The 12877-nt window shown below is 50.1% G+C and overlaps 6 protein-coding genes; 2 read left to right on the plus strand and 4 right to left on the minus strand.

Annotated features, from left to right (window-relative positions):
* Positions 1-1162: 1162 nt before the first annotated feature.
* On the plus strand, positions 1163-3264 carry FFUJ_10938 (related to glycerol-3-phosphate dehydrogenase precursor; the record flags this gene model as incomplete). XM_023569779.1 has 2 exons in its annotated part: positions 1163-2399; positions 2453-3264. The coding sequence occupies 2 exons, from the start codon at positions 1163-1165 to the stop codon at positions 3262-3264; spliced, it is 2049 nt and encodes a 682-aa protein (XP_023436944.1).
* An 807-nt stretch (positions 3265-4071) lies between these two features.
* Positions 4072-4267, minus strand: FFUJ_10939 (uncharacterized protein; the record flags this gene model as incomplete). XM_023569780.1 has 2 exons in its annotated part: positions 4072-4109; positions 4162-4267. The coding sequence occupies 2 exons, from the start codon at positions 4265-4267 to the stop codon at positions 4072-4074; spliced, it is 144 nt and encodes a 47-aa protein (XP_023436945.1).
* A 353-nt stretch (positions 4268-4620) lies between these two features.
* Positions 4621-5777, minus strand: FFUJ_10940 (uncharacterized protein; the record flags this gene model as incomplete). XM_023569781.1 has 2 exons in its annotated part: positions 4621-5652; positions 5706-5777. The coding sequence occupies 2 exons, from the start codon at positions 5775-5777 to the stop codon at positions 4621-4623; spliced, it is 1104 nt and encodes a 367-aa protein (XP_023436946.1).
* A 762-nt stretch (positions 5778-6539) lies between these two features.
* On the minus strand, positions 6540-8067 carry FFUJ_10941 (uncharacterized protein; the record flags this gene model as incomplete). XM_023569782.1 has 4 exons in its annotated part: positions 6540-7124; positions 7174-7266; positions 7321-7541; positions 7623-8067. The coding sequence occupies 4 exons, from the start codon at positions 8065-8067 to the stop codon at positions 6540-6542; spliced, it is 1344 nt and encodes a 447-aa protein (XP_023436947.1).
* A 1231-nt stretch (positions 8068-9298) lies between these two features.
* FFUJ_10942 (uncharacterized protein) lies at positions 9299-10271 on the plus strand (the record flags this gene model as incomplete). XM_023569783.1 has 3 exons in its annotated part: positions 9299-9479; positions 9535-9867; positions 9928-10271. The coding sequence occupies 3 exons, from the start codon at positions 9299-9301 to the stop codon at positions 10269-10271; spliced, it is 858 nt and encodes a 285-aa protein (XP_023436948.1).
* A 675-nt stretch (positions 10272-10946) lies between these two features.
* Positions 10947-12751, minus strand: FFUJ_10943 (uncharacterized protein; the record flags this gene model as incomplete). XM_023569784.1 has 5 exons in its annotated part: positions 10947-12032; positions 12080-12177; positions 12213-12264; positions 12318-12484; positions 12532-12751. 5 exons carry the CDS (start codon positions 12749-12751, stop codon positions 10947-10949), a joined length of 1623 nt encoding a protein of 540 aa, XP_023436949.1.
* Between the last annotated feature and the right edge of the window lie 126 nt (positions 12752-12877).

The following is a 12877-nucleotide window of genomic DNA, read 5'->3' on the forward strand; positions in this document are numbered from 1 at the left end:
CACCAACCCTAGACCTTCAGCACTCTCAACGTCTCGATCCATCGGCGTCGGCACAACAGCACTGTGAACCTCACCATGAACACAAAAATGCATCGTCAATTTCTAGCATTCATAAGTACAGAAGTTGCACACAAGAAAACGTATGTTTGCAGTAGTGCTCAAGCTGGACATGTTGTCAGTTTGTATGTCTTTCAGCTCTCAAGCCATAACGACATAACATCCACCAGTCAAATCACAGCAAGACTGTCATTCGCCTTCTGATTAGTGGAACAATTTCGTCAGTCAAGCCGTACACAGAACAACACATACAGAGCAGACGTTAAGCAAATGAATAGGCATAGTTTATTTCCCGCATCGTTTTAGCCAGAAAACTCATGACCTCTTGAACCTTTTCACTCTCACCCCAAAGTCTAGAACCTCGGGCTTCCCCTCCCCGACAGTGGGGGCAGCACATGTAACTCTCCGCACATCGGCACGGCTCATTGTTGATCCAGGGCTCGGCTATTCCATTCTCGGTCACGTTCGGGCTTTAGCTTCGGTATTCTCATACCGAGCTGCATAAAACCAGGGGTAAAATCCTCGTGTCGACGTCAGCTCCTCGGTGTTTTCACCCCGACGTGCATTAATGGGCTTGAGGCTCAGGACCTCCCGGAATTCCTCTTTGAGCCATGCGACCCAGCTCGCGACGTCTATTGCACCGTTTTTGCACTCAGTGCATCTCGCTTGCGGGTCAGATGCTTTGCGTAATTCGGGCGTTCTTGGAATCAAGCAGAGACAGATGATGCATTGCATAGCCTAATTCTGGGTCTGAACCCCCAAACTTTGCTTCTCATGTGCTCACAACGCCCTCGTGAAAACTTGTTAAAACCTAAACTATCCATGATATCAGAATCAACATTCGCAGACCCATTTCCAACTCCGCTAATTTATGGAAACTCTCATTCTCATTCTCCACGATCATCGCACTTCGATTTACTTCTTATAAACCCCAAAGCCTTACTCTCTCTCTTTATTCCACTGATCTTTATTCCCCAGACCCAGACTCTCCATCTTTTTCTCCAAGCTCCCTCCCCCAAGCTTTTTAACACCTAAAAAAGCTTCCCGCGCAAACAGTCGCTCCCGGCGCAACAACACCCCCAAATACCACACACATACACACAAAATGCAGCAAAGATTACGGTCGCTCAAGCGCCCTCTGCTCCTCGCAGCAGCAGCTACAACAACAGTCACCCTCGGCGGAGCATACTACGCCTCCCGCAGCAAGACACACATCGTCGACAAGCCCCTCGTCCCCGTCAAGCGCGATGACAAGAACCGCATCGTGCCCCCTACATTCAGCGCCACAAAGACCCGCGCATCACAACTCGCTGAACTTCGTCGCAGCGGCGAAGACACAGAATACGATCTCCTCATCATAGGAGGTGGCGCTACAGGAACCGGTATCGCTGTTGATGCCATCACCCGTGGCCTCAAAGTCGCCCTCGTAGAGCGCGATGACTTCTCTTCTGGCACAAGCTCAAAGAGCACAAAGCTCGTCCACGGTGGTGTGCGATATCTAGAAAAGGCTGTTTGGAACCTCGACTATGGTCAATTGCAGCTTGTCATGGAAGCTCTTCGTGAGCGCAAGACATTCCTCAACATTGCGCCTCACTTGTCCAGCTCATTGCCGATTCTACTACCCCTCCAGAAATGGTGGGAGGCGCCCTACTTCTGGGCTGGTACCAAGGCATACGATCTCCTCGCTGGGTCGCAGGGTCTTGAGAGCTCGTACTACATGAGCAAGAACAAGGCTCTCGAGGCATTCCCTCTCCTGCGACGGGAGAACATGGTTGGTGCGCTGGTGTACTACGATGGTCAGCACAATGACTCTCGAATGAACGTCGCTCTCGCTCTGACCGCTTCTCACTACGGCGCTACTGTTCTCAACCACGTTGAAGTAACTGGTCTCGAGAAGGATGCGAACGGCAAGATCATGGGCGCCCAAGTCCGCGATGTCCTCGCCTCCAAGAACGGTGATGCCGCTGCCGCTCAGCCTTTCAAGGTCCGCGCCAAGGGTGTCGTCAACGCAACCGGTCCCTTCACTGATGCCATCCACCAAATGGACGATCCCTCTCGCAAGCCCATTGTCGCTCCCGCTTCAGGCGTGCACATCATGCTTCCCAAGGAGATCTGCCCCAACGGCCTTGGTCTTCTCGACGCTGCTACCTCAGACGGTCGCGTCATCTTTGTTCTTCCCTGGCAGGGCTACACCCTCGCTGGCACCACCGACAACCCATGCGAAGTTGAGGCTGCACCTGTTGCTCAACAGCAGGATGTTGACTTTATCCTCAAGGAAGTCAGCAAGCTTCTAACACCTGAGTCTGTTCTTTCACGCAAGGACGTCCTCGCTGCTTGGTCTGGTAAGTCGCATCATCTCTATTGACCTGACCCGAACACTTCTAACACTTCACAGGCATTCGACCTCTCGTCAAGAACCCCAACGCCAAGAACACCGAGTCCCTCGTCCGAAGCCATCTCATCACCACCTCTCCCTCTGGTCTCCTCACCTGCGCTGGTGGTAAGTGGACCACCTACCGTGAAATGGCCGAGGATACCGTCAACGAGGCCATCAAGCTCTTCGACCTCAAGCCCCAGGCCGTGGCTCTTCCCGACATCAGCGGTGCCGGCGCTTCCGGCTTCACCACCCGCGGCGTCTGCTGCACGCGCAACGTGCCTCTTATTGGCGCCCACGGATACTCCACATCTCTCGCCTCTCAATTGATGGAGGTCTACAACATCGACGCTGACATCGCTGACCATCTCGCTCACAACTACGGTGATCGCGCTTGGACTCTTCTCTCGATCTCCCCGGCCCTCAACACCCGTCTCGTCTCGTCTCTTCCCTTTATCGAGGCTGAGGTCTCTCACGGCATTCGCTCCGAAGCCGCTTGCACCATCCCTGACATCATCGCCCGCCGCACCCGTCTCTCATTCCTCGACTCCCACAAGGCCCTTGAGGCTCTTCCCCGCGTTCTCGACATCGCGTCCGCTGAGCTCCAATGGAGTGCTGCCCGCAAGGAGCAGGAGAAGGCTGACGCCATCAAGTTCCTCGCCTCTATGGGTCTTGAGCAGCAGACCGATGCGCCCGTACAGGCCTCCCAGGAGGAGAAGATGCCTGCGCGCAGCATTGAGCACTCACCCCGACCTCCCCGCGTCGGTGGTCTTGATGTCGACCTGAACGGTCTTGGTGGCACCGGCTCTTACAGCAAGACCCGCGACGACTAAATGAGCATTTATTTCATTTTTAGAAGCAGCATGTAGCATATAGAGATTCCCGGCATTGGTTGTGTTATACTTATACTAAAAGCATGGCGCTTAGATGCAGGATTAGGCTGGAACTGGACAAGGCGTCACGGATTTCCTTGGTTGATAACTATATATTTTAATGAACTTTCATGACCATCTTCATCCTCATTCATCTCCCCAAGCTATATGCCTCTGGCATTGTAGTCTATTCATCCACGGGTTGGCCACTTCTACATGTACACTCGAGTTAATTCCTACATGTCCGCTGATCTATGGAGATTGTCTCCGCAATCAAATCCTGTTTAGAAAATCCCCATCGGATCGTCGATGATTTCCTGCATCTCCATAAAATGAGGCTCCATTACATCAGGACCCATCTGGAGCCCCAGACTAAAGATGCATCGTGACCTGGAGATGAATGACGTAGCATTTCCGTTACTGCGGGCCTTGTACGTAAAATGCGTGATCCTACAAGTGACTGAGATCGCACAATGGCAGCAACTAGGAGAGGCTGTACGCCGAATTGGAACGCCTTGAGCATCTTGGCTAGTTGAGCCGTGACATCATTGAAATCATTTGGAATAGCCTAGATAACAAGGTTGAACGTGAGCTCACGAGCATTTGAGACGTCGAGGCCCGCAGCGCGCTGTTTCCGCTGGTCATAATCACTCTGCAAAAGGTTCTTGATGCACGGTTCAAACGCTTCTGATGGATTGTTGGTATAATCTATATGGAACTGCATATCCAAGGCCCGATCATCGGTTTGTTTATTCATCTCGATAGGTATTACTTGGGTCGTTCCAGGGTGTAGTTGACTCTTGCTGCTGCTGAAAGGTTAGCTTATCGAAGGCCGCGAGGGAATTTGCCTCGACTCACCACTACCACCGGCGGGCTCAGGCTCGAAAAGTCCAGGCGTAGCGACAACTAATAATGAACTTGATGCTGTGATGCAGATTGTGTTGTCAAGCGTCCCAGGCTGCATCTGCGATCACGAGCATTGGCCAGAGTTTCCCGGTCCGGGATGCCAAAAGGAGGCCCAAGCCTGTTTCGAGGGTCTTGCCGTCCATTAAGGACATGCGGCTTATGCGTAGACTCATCATGAGGTCGCTATTCCCGTTGTCGCCCTGGGACATGGCTGACGGAGCCGACGCATCACCTATCCGCGCGAGGCAATTGTTCGGGAGTGCTGAAAGTCACACCATAGCGGCTAGCAATAGCTCTCGGGTTCAAGGACAAGGCCAAGAATGAAGCGCGTTGCTTTGTGGGTCGATGCCGTGAGGGAATCTTCAAGATGGTCTCAAGCTAACCTGTCACACAGGATGCTGATGCCTGGGCTCAATCCCCTGATAATCGGGTCGTGATATCCAATAGTACAGCGTCTTTTATCCTGGCTACAGACTCATCGCTAACTTGTCCCTCTTGAATGAAGGAAAGTTGATGATCTAATTGACTGATATCCTCACGTAGCTCTGCTAGTTCGTTGCCGACGCTCTCTTCAAATTCTTGCGTATTCTTCTCGACCGTGGTCTCGAGGGCTCCGAAGTTGTGGTGGATATCTTGCTGTGACCTGTCAAAAGCTTCATATTGTTCTTGGAGCCTGGCTACGGTTTCCCGCAGTTCCTGGTTCTCCATCTCCAAGAACGCAATGCGCTTCCCGTCTGCGTCTTTCGCTTGCTTGAGCATTTGCAGCTCTGCCCAAATCAAAGCGATTTCTTCGGCGCGTTCGGTCGCAGTATCTTGTCGTGGACGCTTTCTGTCAGGCTTGGGGTCGATCGGAGGCGGCGGCGGTGGGGGTTCGGTTTCTTCATATGACGGCGGTGCAAGCGCTTCATCCATACCAAGCTGGACAATCTTTGCTCCAAGACCGGCATACATGCTAGCCAGTTGAAAGCCGCTGCTACAGGACGTCTTGAAAAGACCCTGGCTGACAGCATCGCCGACGGACTGGAGTTTTGGGGATGCATTGCGCGCCTCGATATAGAGGGTGAAAACAGTTGCCCGAGAAAACTCGCGAATGGCATCGAGCACAACACCTGACCGTGCTCGACCTGCTGGACGTATTGGCTCGAGAGCAGGGATAGGGACCAGGATGTCAAGATGGCGGTTCAGCTGGAAGCGAAGGCCGAGAGCTAGGGACTTGAACTCTTGCTCAACCTCACTAGAGACGGTCGGGTTCTTAATAATATCGAGAGAGATAACGGAGGAAGCACAGGCTCGAAGTGTGATATCGGACGTGTTGTCAATGCCTTTGAGCTTCAAGGGAATGTGTATGTCGAAGAGAGAACCTTTCGAATCGAACCGGGTCGTCAACGTGATAGAGCTGACTTTGGGATCGGGTTTAGCCAGAAACCGTGTCGCGCGATCTGACTGCAAATGTGTTATTGGGAATTCAATCGGGGTGAGGTGACTCTGAGCCTTACCTCGTTATCGGACTGCCACTCAATGACAGCACGGGTAGTGAAATGGACGTCAAGGCATGGTGAAGTCGACATTCCTGCAACCAGTCAGTTTCACAACGTGATGGAACTTTCCTGCGTAAGCTCTGCACCGGTGCCAGAACGCGCGCGACCAGAAGAGGGTGAGCTTCGCTGCACAGGCAATCTCTGAATCTCCAGCGCGCTGCGAGACCAGAGATCCCTTCTACAGACCCCGGTTGTTCCAGCAAAGGAGGCACGAAACGCACTCGTTTGAAGGGTACAAGTCGGAATTTTATGACGGTCTGTAGTGCGATTTACCGCCTCTTCTTGGACGCGACGAGTTGGCAGGGCGTAGTTGAAGAGAGTGGGATGATGGGGGAAGAAAACATTGCGACGCTGCTGGGTTGAACATGCGTGCGTGATGGAGCGAGCGTGAATGAATGAACAGTTGATTGTGCTGTCGGTGAATGGCGATGAAGTGGAGCTGTTCGCTATGGGAGAAATAGTTTGTCCGGTATGCCGATTTCTTCGTGGGGCGGGTTCATTGGATGGGTTCCTTCCCAGGACAGAAAATCCTAAGCCTTATATAAATTTAACAAAAGATACCAAACTTAGGATAAATTAACAAAAGATACCAAACTTAGGATAACTCAACAAAAGACATTAAAATTAGGCTAACTTTATGTAAAGTTAACTAAATGTTTCTATCATTTAGGATGGAGGGACGGAGTCTTATTTCCTCCATAACCCCTACCCCATTCCTCCCACTCTCAAAGTCTCAAAAGCTCATATACATCTAACCCAACACTCACGACAATTCACCACAAAGACATCTTCTCAGACCTGTTGCTCCCTCAGCCACTCCTCAAGACCATTCTCTCCCAATATGTCTTCCATTTCGTCCCCACCCATTCCCACCAGCCGATGCATCGCCACGAGGCTTCGACGCACATTCCGCTTCGCGTTCAGTACGTCAAATAATTCCTCGATCTTGCTGTTCAATGGGTCCACACTGGCCTCTGCGATCTGTATCTTGGTCTTGACATCATTAAGACGCTTTTCCTTGGCGCGTAGTGTACTCTCAGCATCTCTCCCCTCTTTCTGTGCAGGGGTATTGTCTTTGAAGTGCTGGAAGTTTTCTTCGGTGAGAATTCTTGGGTTATCGCTGCTTATACGGCGCAATTCCTCGACGACCTGAGCGTCGGCTTCGCAGAGTGCTCTTGCGTGCTGGACCACTTTTGAAGCCTCGGTGGCTTCTTTCGTGGCCTTTTCGAGAGCCTCGGCGCTGTTGCGGACGGTTTCGAGATAGCCTAAACGGCGCCGGGACGAGTTATTGATATTAGCTTCTGTGCGGGCAATGTTCTCTTCCACTTTGGTGATCTCGCGCTTGAGATGGTCGGCATAGGCACGTCGAACTTCATTCTATACGGTTCAATTAGACTAGTCGGTGCCGCGTATAATGTGAACTAACAGGTGTATCGAGAGGGCGGTTTTCTCCTGTGGCATTTCGCTGTGGAATCGAGTGTCGTGATGCATCGCCGTTACCGTTGCCGCCACCAGGTCCCTATATCGACTCGTTAGATCTGTTGCAAAAGATAATGGAGCGGCGGGCTCCTACCATGACCTTAGATAGCTCCTGGATGTTCTCGGGTGAAAAGTTGAAGAAGACCATTAGCCTTCGCTTGGCCGCAGGCTCGGCTGACTCGAGCTCAACCTCTTCCTGGGTTTCCTCGTTTCCTCCATCTCCATCGTCGTCACCTTCAGAATCGTCAACATTATGGAGTTGGAAATGGTGACGATCACTGTAGTTGATCGGACGCTTGCGAGCGGTTCGAATTGCTAGCCTTGTTAGCCTAATGTCATTCTTCTGAGATAAAAAAAAAAAGAGAAAAGAAAAAAAAAGAAAAAAAAAAACTACACGCGCGGATCTTGTAGCTGCTCGAAGAGCCCGGGCCTGCCTTCTGTGCCGGGTGACGTTTTGAGGCTCGTTGAGGATAGAGCCGTCAGAGTCAGCATCGGAATCGGGGTCGTCAACGAGCTCACGCTTCTCTGCCAACCACTTGGTTGCTTTTGCGACGAGCATCATGTTCAACTGGTATTGGTACTGCACCATCGGGTGATTCGCAGAGTTGTCATGCAAGTAGTCGATAAGTTCCTTAAGTGACACATTGTCAGTCTTAGGAAGGTCAACGCTCAGAAGTCTCGTGAAGTCTGAGACGAGATTCTGGCCCCATTTTCGGGGGCCGAAGTCGATGACCTCCCAGGGCCATTTCCCGATTTCTTCGTAAAAGATAGCAAAGAGCTCGTTGGTGCGTTTGGGGTGTTCGTTCTGAGGGGCAGGCACAGGTGGCGCTTCGAAAGACATTGTGGTGATTGCTTATGACAGGAAAGCGGATCGGGAGTCTTGAGAGTAAAAAACAAGAACAGAAAACGGCGTTATAAGGTAGGAAAGGTACCTAGGTAGGACGCGTCGAGGCCGCGAGGCTGTGGGAGTGAGATTCAAGAGCAAGGGCAGGAGGAACCCTGGTAACTCGGTACCTAAGGCAGCATGGACTTAGGAAGAATAGTCTAAGGATTCTATAAATTTAGGATATTAAAAATAAAATAAATAAAATCTTTACTTAAGTTAATATAAGTTTATTAATGGTTTATAAATGGTTTATTAATTTTATAAATCTCTTAAATAATTATATAAAACTAAGTTATAATAAGTCAATATAAACTTATCTAAGTTACAGCAAGTTACTATCACCTCAGTGACTACCAACTGACGGCTGCATGCAGATGACCCCACAGGCAGCCTGTGCTCCTGCCCAGCTGTGCCATTTCACCCACTCTAAGTTCCCACGAATCGTCCAAATGCATCGTATCAGTCAGTCTTCAAAGCGTTCTCCTGGGATTTTTAGATGCTCTGACACAGATATACTCACTTGTCTCGCTGTCCTTTGTAGTGATTATAATCCCTCCTCAGCCCAGGCGCAAAAAGCAGCCATCTCACATCATGCTGATACTCGTCCTAGGCCCATCAAACGCCTCAATATGAAACACTAATTTCATTAAAGCCTGAGCGAGGCATGCCAATCCAATGAGATATTGACCCGTGACTGTTCTCCTTTTCTTAAAGCAATGAGGCTGGTAGTAGGAGTGATTACCAGCCATTTCTGATACACAGCAACATGCTCATCTTGTGGTCAGCAAGAATTACAACCACATGCAGAAGGTCCCTGCCTCTCGACAGGTATCATCTCTCACGTCCAGGTAGCTACAGATGATGTTTATATGGTAATGTGGTTAGAATGATCAAAAGCACTGGCTAAACCACGAAAAAATAAATAAGAATAATTACCGGTATTTGGTTTACAGATATACTAAACTCATCCTAAACTTTCCTAAGATCATAAAAGTATACTCATCACTTTCCTTGCTTTAGGATTCATGCCTGGCCTAAGCTTGTGATCTCTCACCTGACACAGAGCACTAATTAGCCTTTATGAGCTCTTATTGGCGGGCGTTGCACTGAGTTTGGTCCCTGGAGCCGCAGAGTACCCGAAGCGCTAAGAGGAGCCAACGTCCTTGACCACTTCAACAACCATGCCATGGCGACAAACTCTGAAACTGCTGACAGTTGGAATCAATCAATAACCCTGACGCTTATATCGACATCACAGGTCACTTACGATGATCTGGATCTCGCCGTATCCTGCACGTTTCAGGTGTCTCGCGCAATAGCCTCAGTGGAGGACGATGTGTTGCCGATCCGGGGTCCATACGAGATAGGTGAGCAGTGCGGTGGTTCTTTACCAACGGTGAACCTGAAAGTCAAATTATTCAGATCTAGTGCTCTCGTTGGCACCGAGTACGCCGATCAAGCTCTATCGTGTAACCCTTCGCGCTCTACAGGAAGAAGTGCCAACTGAGGGTCCAGATCCTTGGGCAGATGCGATCATCGATAGAGGAAGTGACAGGGGTTCCAGTCCAATGAGTGAGATCGGAGAGCTAATCAGCGGTGATACAAAATCTTTTCCGATATGGACAGGGTCGGTATCGGGCGCCTCGGATCGAACAACTCTATTGAACAGTTCCTGGTCGCAGATATTGACAACAATTCACGACAACGCACCCTCAGGCGCTAACTTAAATGTCTCTGGCTCCAATGGCACTAAGGGTAAGATCACGAGAAACTATATGAGGTTCTCTAAATACTGACGCACTGGCGATACCCTAGGTAGAGATGATAGCTACAAGCTCCCTCACACCCAAGCCCTCACTGTGTCGCCTATCAAGGTCGAAAACCGAACCAACGGCGAAATCATCGATATTCATTTTGAGATCGAAGATACCGAGGATGGAATAGAGGCCTTTGAGTCACGAATCACGGCCATACTGCAGATTGACAACGATGGAGAGGGACTTCAAACTGGCGACCCGGCAGGAGCTCGTCAAATCAACTTCGAATTCGTTTTGTGGGCAATGCCAGAAAGATTCATTTCACTAGGCGGCACTGATCCAGTGAAGATATTGAGAACTTTCAAGGTCTTATGTCCTCCTCAGGCTAGTACCACAGTGTGACAGCATAGAGCTAAGCTGGGGGATTGACGACGTCACGAATAACTCAGCCAAAGTTCTTTGAATGTGTGGAATGTTCCATTATCATACATTAGGACTATTCTGTGGACTTCTTTGGCAAATGGATCTGATTTGGAAGCCTGTGGCGGCTGTTTTTACCAATGAAACCACCTCTTGTGGTTTTTTGCCCTTCCTTGGTCACATAGCCGACTCTCTTGTGCATTGTGACTTCAATCCTTCTTCTTAGATCTTAAGGAAACATTATATGCGCACTACAGGCCCCGCTCTCCAATCCAATCGAACCCAAGATCACCGGCAGGCTTGTCCGACATCAGCTTGGTAGTATCACTGACGAGGCCTTGACTCTTTTGGCCCATCGGCTCATCAGCTCAAAGACTTACCAAAGAAGGGGAAACATCTGAAACCCAGCATTATCGCTCAGCGAGTGTGGGAGTCGTTAATTTCGTGGCCAGCTACTTCTTAGTGGTTCAACATTCGCCACACAACGAGAATATCACGATCACCATGTCCTGTAACTCATTTATCTCGGGTTGTAGTGATGCAGAATGACAAGGGGCTTAATAACACCGACTAAGAAGTAATAGAATTGTGAAATTAGGATGTAAAAGCAAAAATGTACCAAATAATTCAAGCCTTTTCCCAGGAGCGATGGGTGTCTCAAAACGCGCCATCGCCTTCACTCCAACTCCTCTTCTCAACTTCAATCTCCTTCGCATAACCTCCGAATAGACGGAACACTTCGACCAAAGCTCTAGTCCAGCGTTCATCCCACCTGAATCCCTCGAACTGCGCCTTTGTACAGTCCCAGTACTCTGGATAAAACCCACTGTTTTCCCAGTCAACGATCCCCGAGATCGCCCAACCTCTTGTCCCGTCTGGTTTTGTGACTTTGTCCACCAGGATGTTTCGCAGATTCAAATCAGCATGGGTAAATACAATTTGATGACCTCTCCGGGCAGGGTCATCTGGATGGCGAAGATATTGACTGAAAGAAGCTTCGTCCTCGAAAGGGCCAATGGGATTGCCATCTCGAATTCTTGGGTCGCGACATGCTTCACCCAGAGTATTGCATATGTAGTTCCTGGTATCAACGGAGGGGATTGCTCGGATTTGGGAAATGTAGCTTTGCATTTGGTCGATGAAATCGTGGCAATCTCGATCGGAGAGCATATCCATTGCTCTGGAGAGTGGCTCACCGCGAAGACCGGTCGTCAAGAGATACGTATTTCGCGAGTCTGCTACCAGATCCAGCACAAGAGGTACTGGTGCGGAAGTGTACTTGTGAACAAGCCCAAGCGCATTGGACTCATTGGAAGCCCCTTCGTTTGTGGCCTTCAGGTAAAGACCGAAAGGCAGACGGCTAACTGCCAAGGAACTTGTGCTTCCATAAAGATGGGAAACCATCTTTCGCAATACTTTGTATGTAGATAATCGAATGAATGGGGGGGCTAGGAGCCAAGCTTGCCAGAAGATTGTGCGGCACATCTGGAATACAGCGGATACGAAACTTGGTCTGGAAGCTAAAGGTTGTATCCCTGCCTGAGCTACCACTGTTTCGTTATCCACGATTTTCTTCTTGACCTCCAGCCATCGCATGCTCGAGGCCAAGCGGCCTTGGGTCCCGATGAAACGTGCGTCTACCTTGCGTATCCCCGAGCGTGAGTGGTCTCCAAGAAGGGGATATTGGCCATCGACATCGATCATTGGTCCTACAGTGCCAATCAAACACCAAACAACTCTGTACTGCAATGACTTTAGTACAAGGAGGCCAGGCGAATGATATCACTTACTTCGGTCATTGATGGATGCAGCCGATGCAGCTTTACCAGCCCATTCCTGTAAGCCTCGGCGGCTGACCTGCACACAAGCCAGTGGCTATCGATGGGATCTACCAGCGTCAATCGTTCTGTATAAGCTAGCCACCAATCGAGGTAAGGGGGCTGAAGAAAGCTCGAAGCATTTCATGGACTCTCGGCTAGTCAACCTGTCAGCCATGGCCAAGCTTGGTAGGAAGATCATCCCGTGTACCTCGGCTTCAAGCCAGCGGGATGGCGCGAGAATAACGGGCATCACTACCAAGGGGTCCTTCAAGCTCCCTGGCTTGCCTGTAATGCAGCAGCGGTTTCCATCTCTCCTTATAATTTGAGCTTGGGTTCTGCTGTCGGGGGCAGGTGGTGTAGTCCCGTATTTTGTAACTAAAATGGTCAGAGCCAGGGTGTTGTATTTATCTAGGCAAACTCACTTGACTCTACGATAAATGTCCAATCTGAAATAAGGGCAAGAAGATGAGCCTTACTGTGTTGACCCTGCCGACAGTGACTGAGGACATGAGTGGCGGCGGAAGCAGGGTTCAACGCATTCGCAATAAAGGAACGTAGAAATTTCCCCAGAGGATGTGGCAGGTATTCGCTCTGAATGAAAGAGAAAGCCTCCTGGAATTTTGGATCGACAGTGGAATTCATGACGAATGAAGGGTTATTCAACGTTACACACTCGGTAGATGCGGGGAGAATTCTTTTGAACAGCACATGCTTGTTGCTCGTAGGAAGTCGTGATCTGTGACTGGGAGCCTATGGTCACCGCGCGGA

The sequence above is a fragment of the Fusarium fujikuroi genome, chromosome FFUJ_chr10 (genome assembly GCF_900079805.1).
Source record: "Fusarium fujikuroi IMI 58289 draft genome, chromosome FFUJ_chr10".
NCBI lineage: Eukaryota > Fungi > Ascomycota > Sordariomycetes > Hypocreales > Nectriaceae > Fusarium > Fusarium fujikuroi.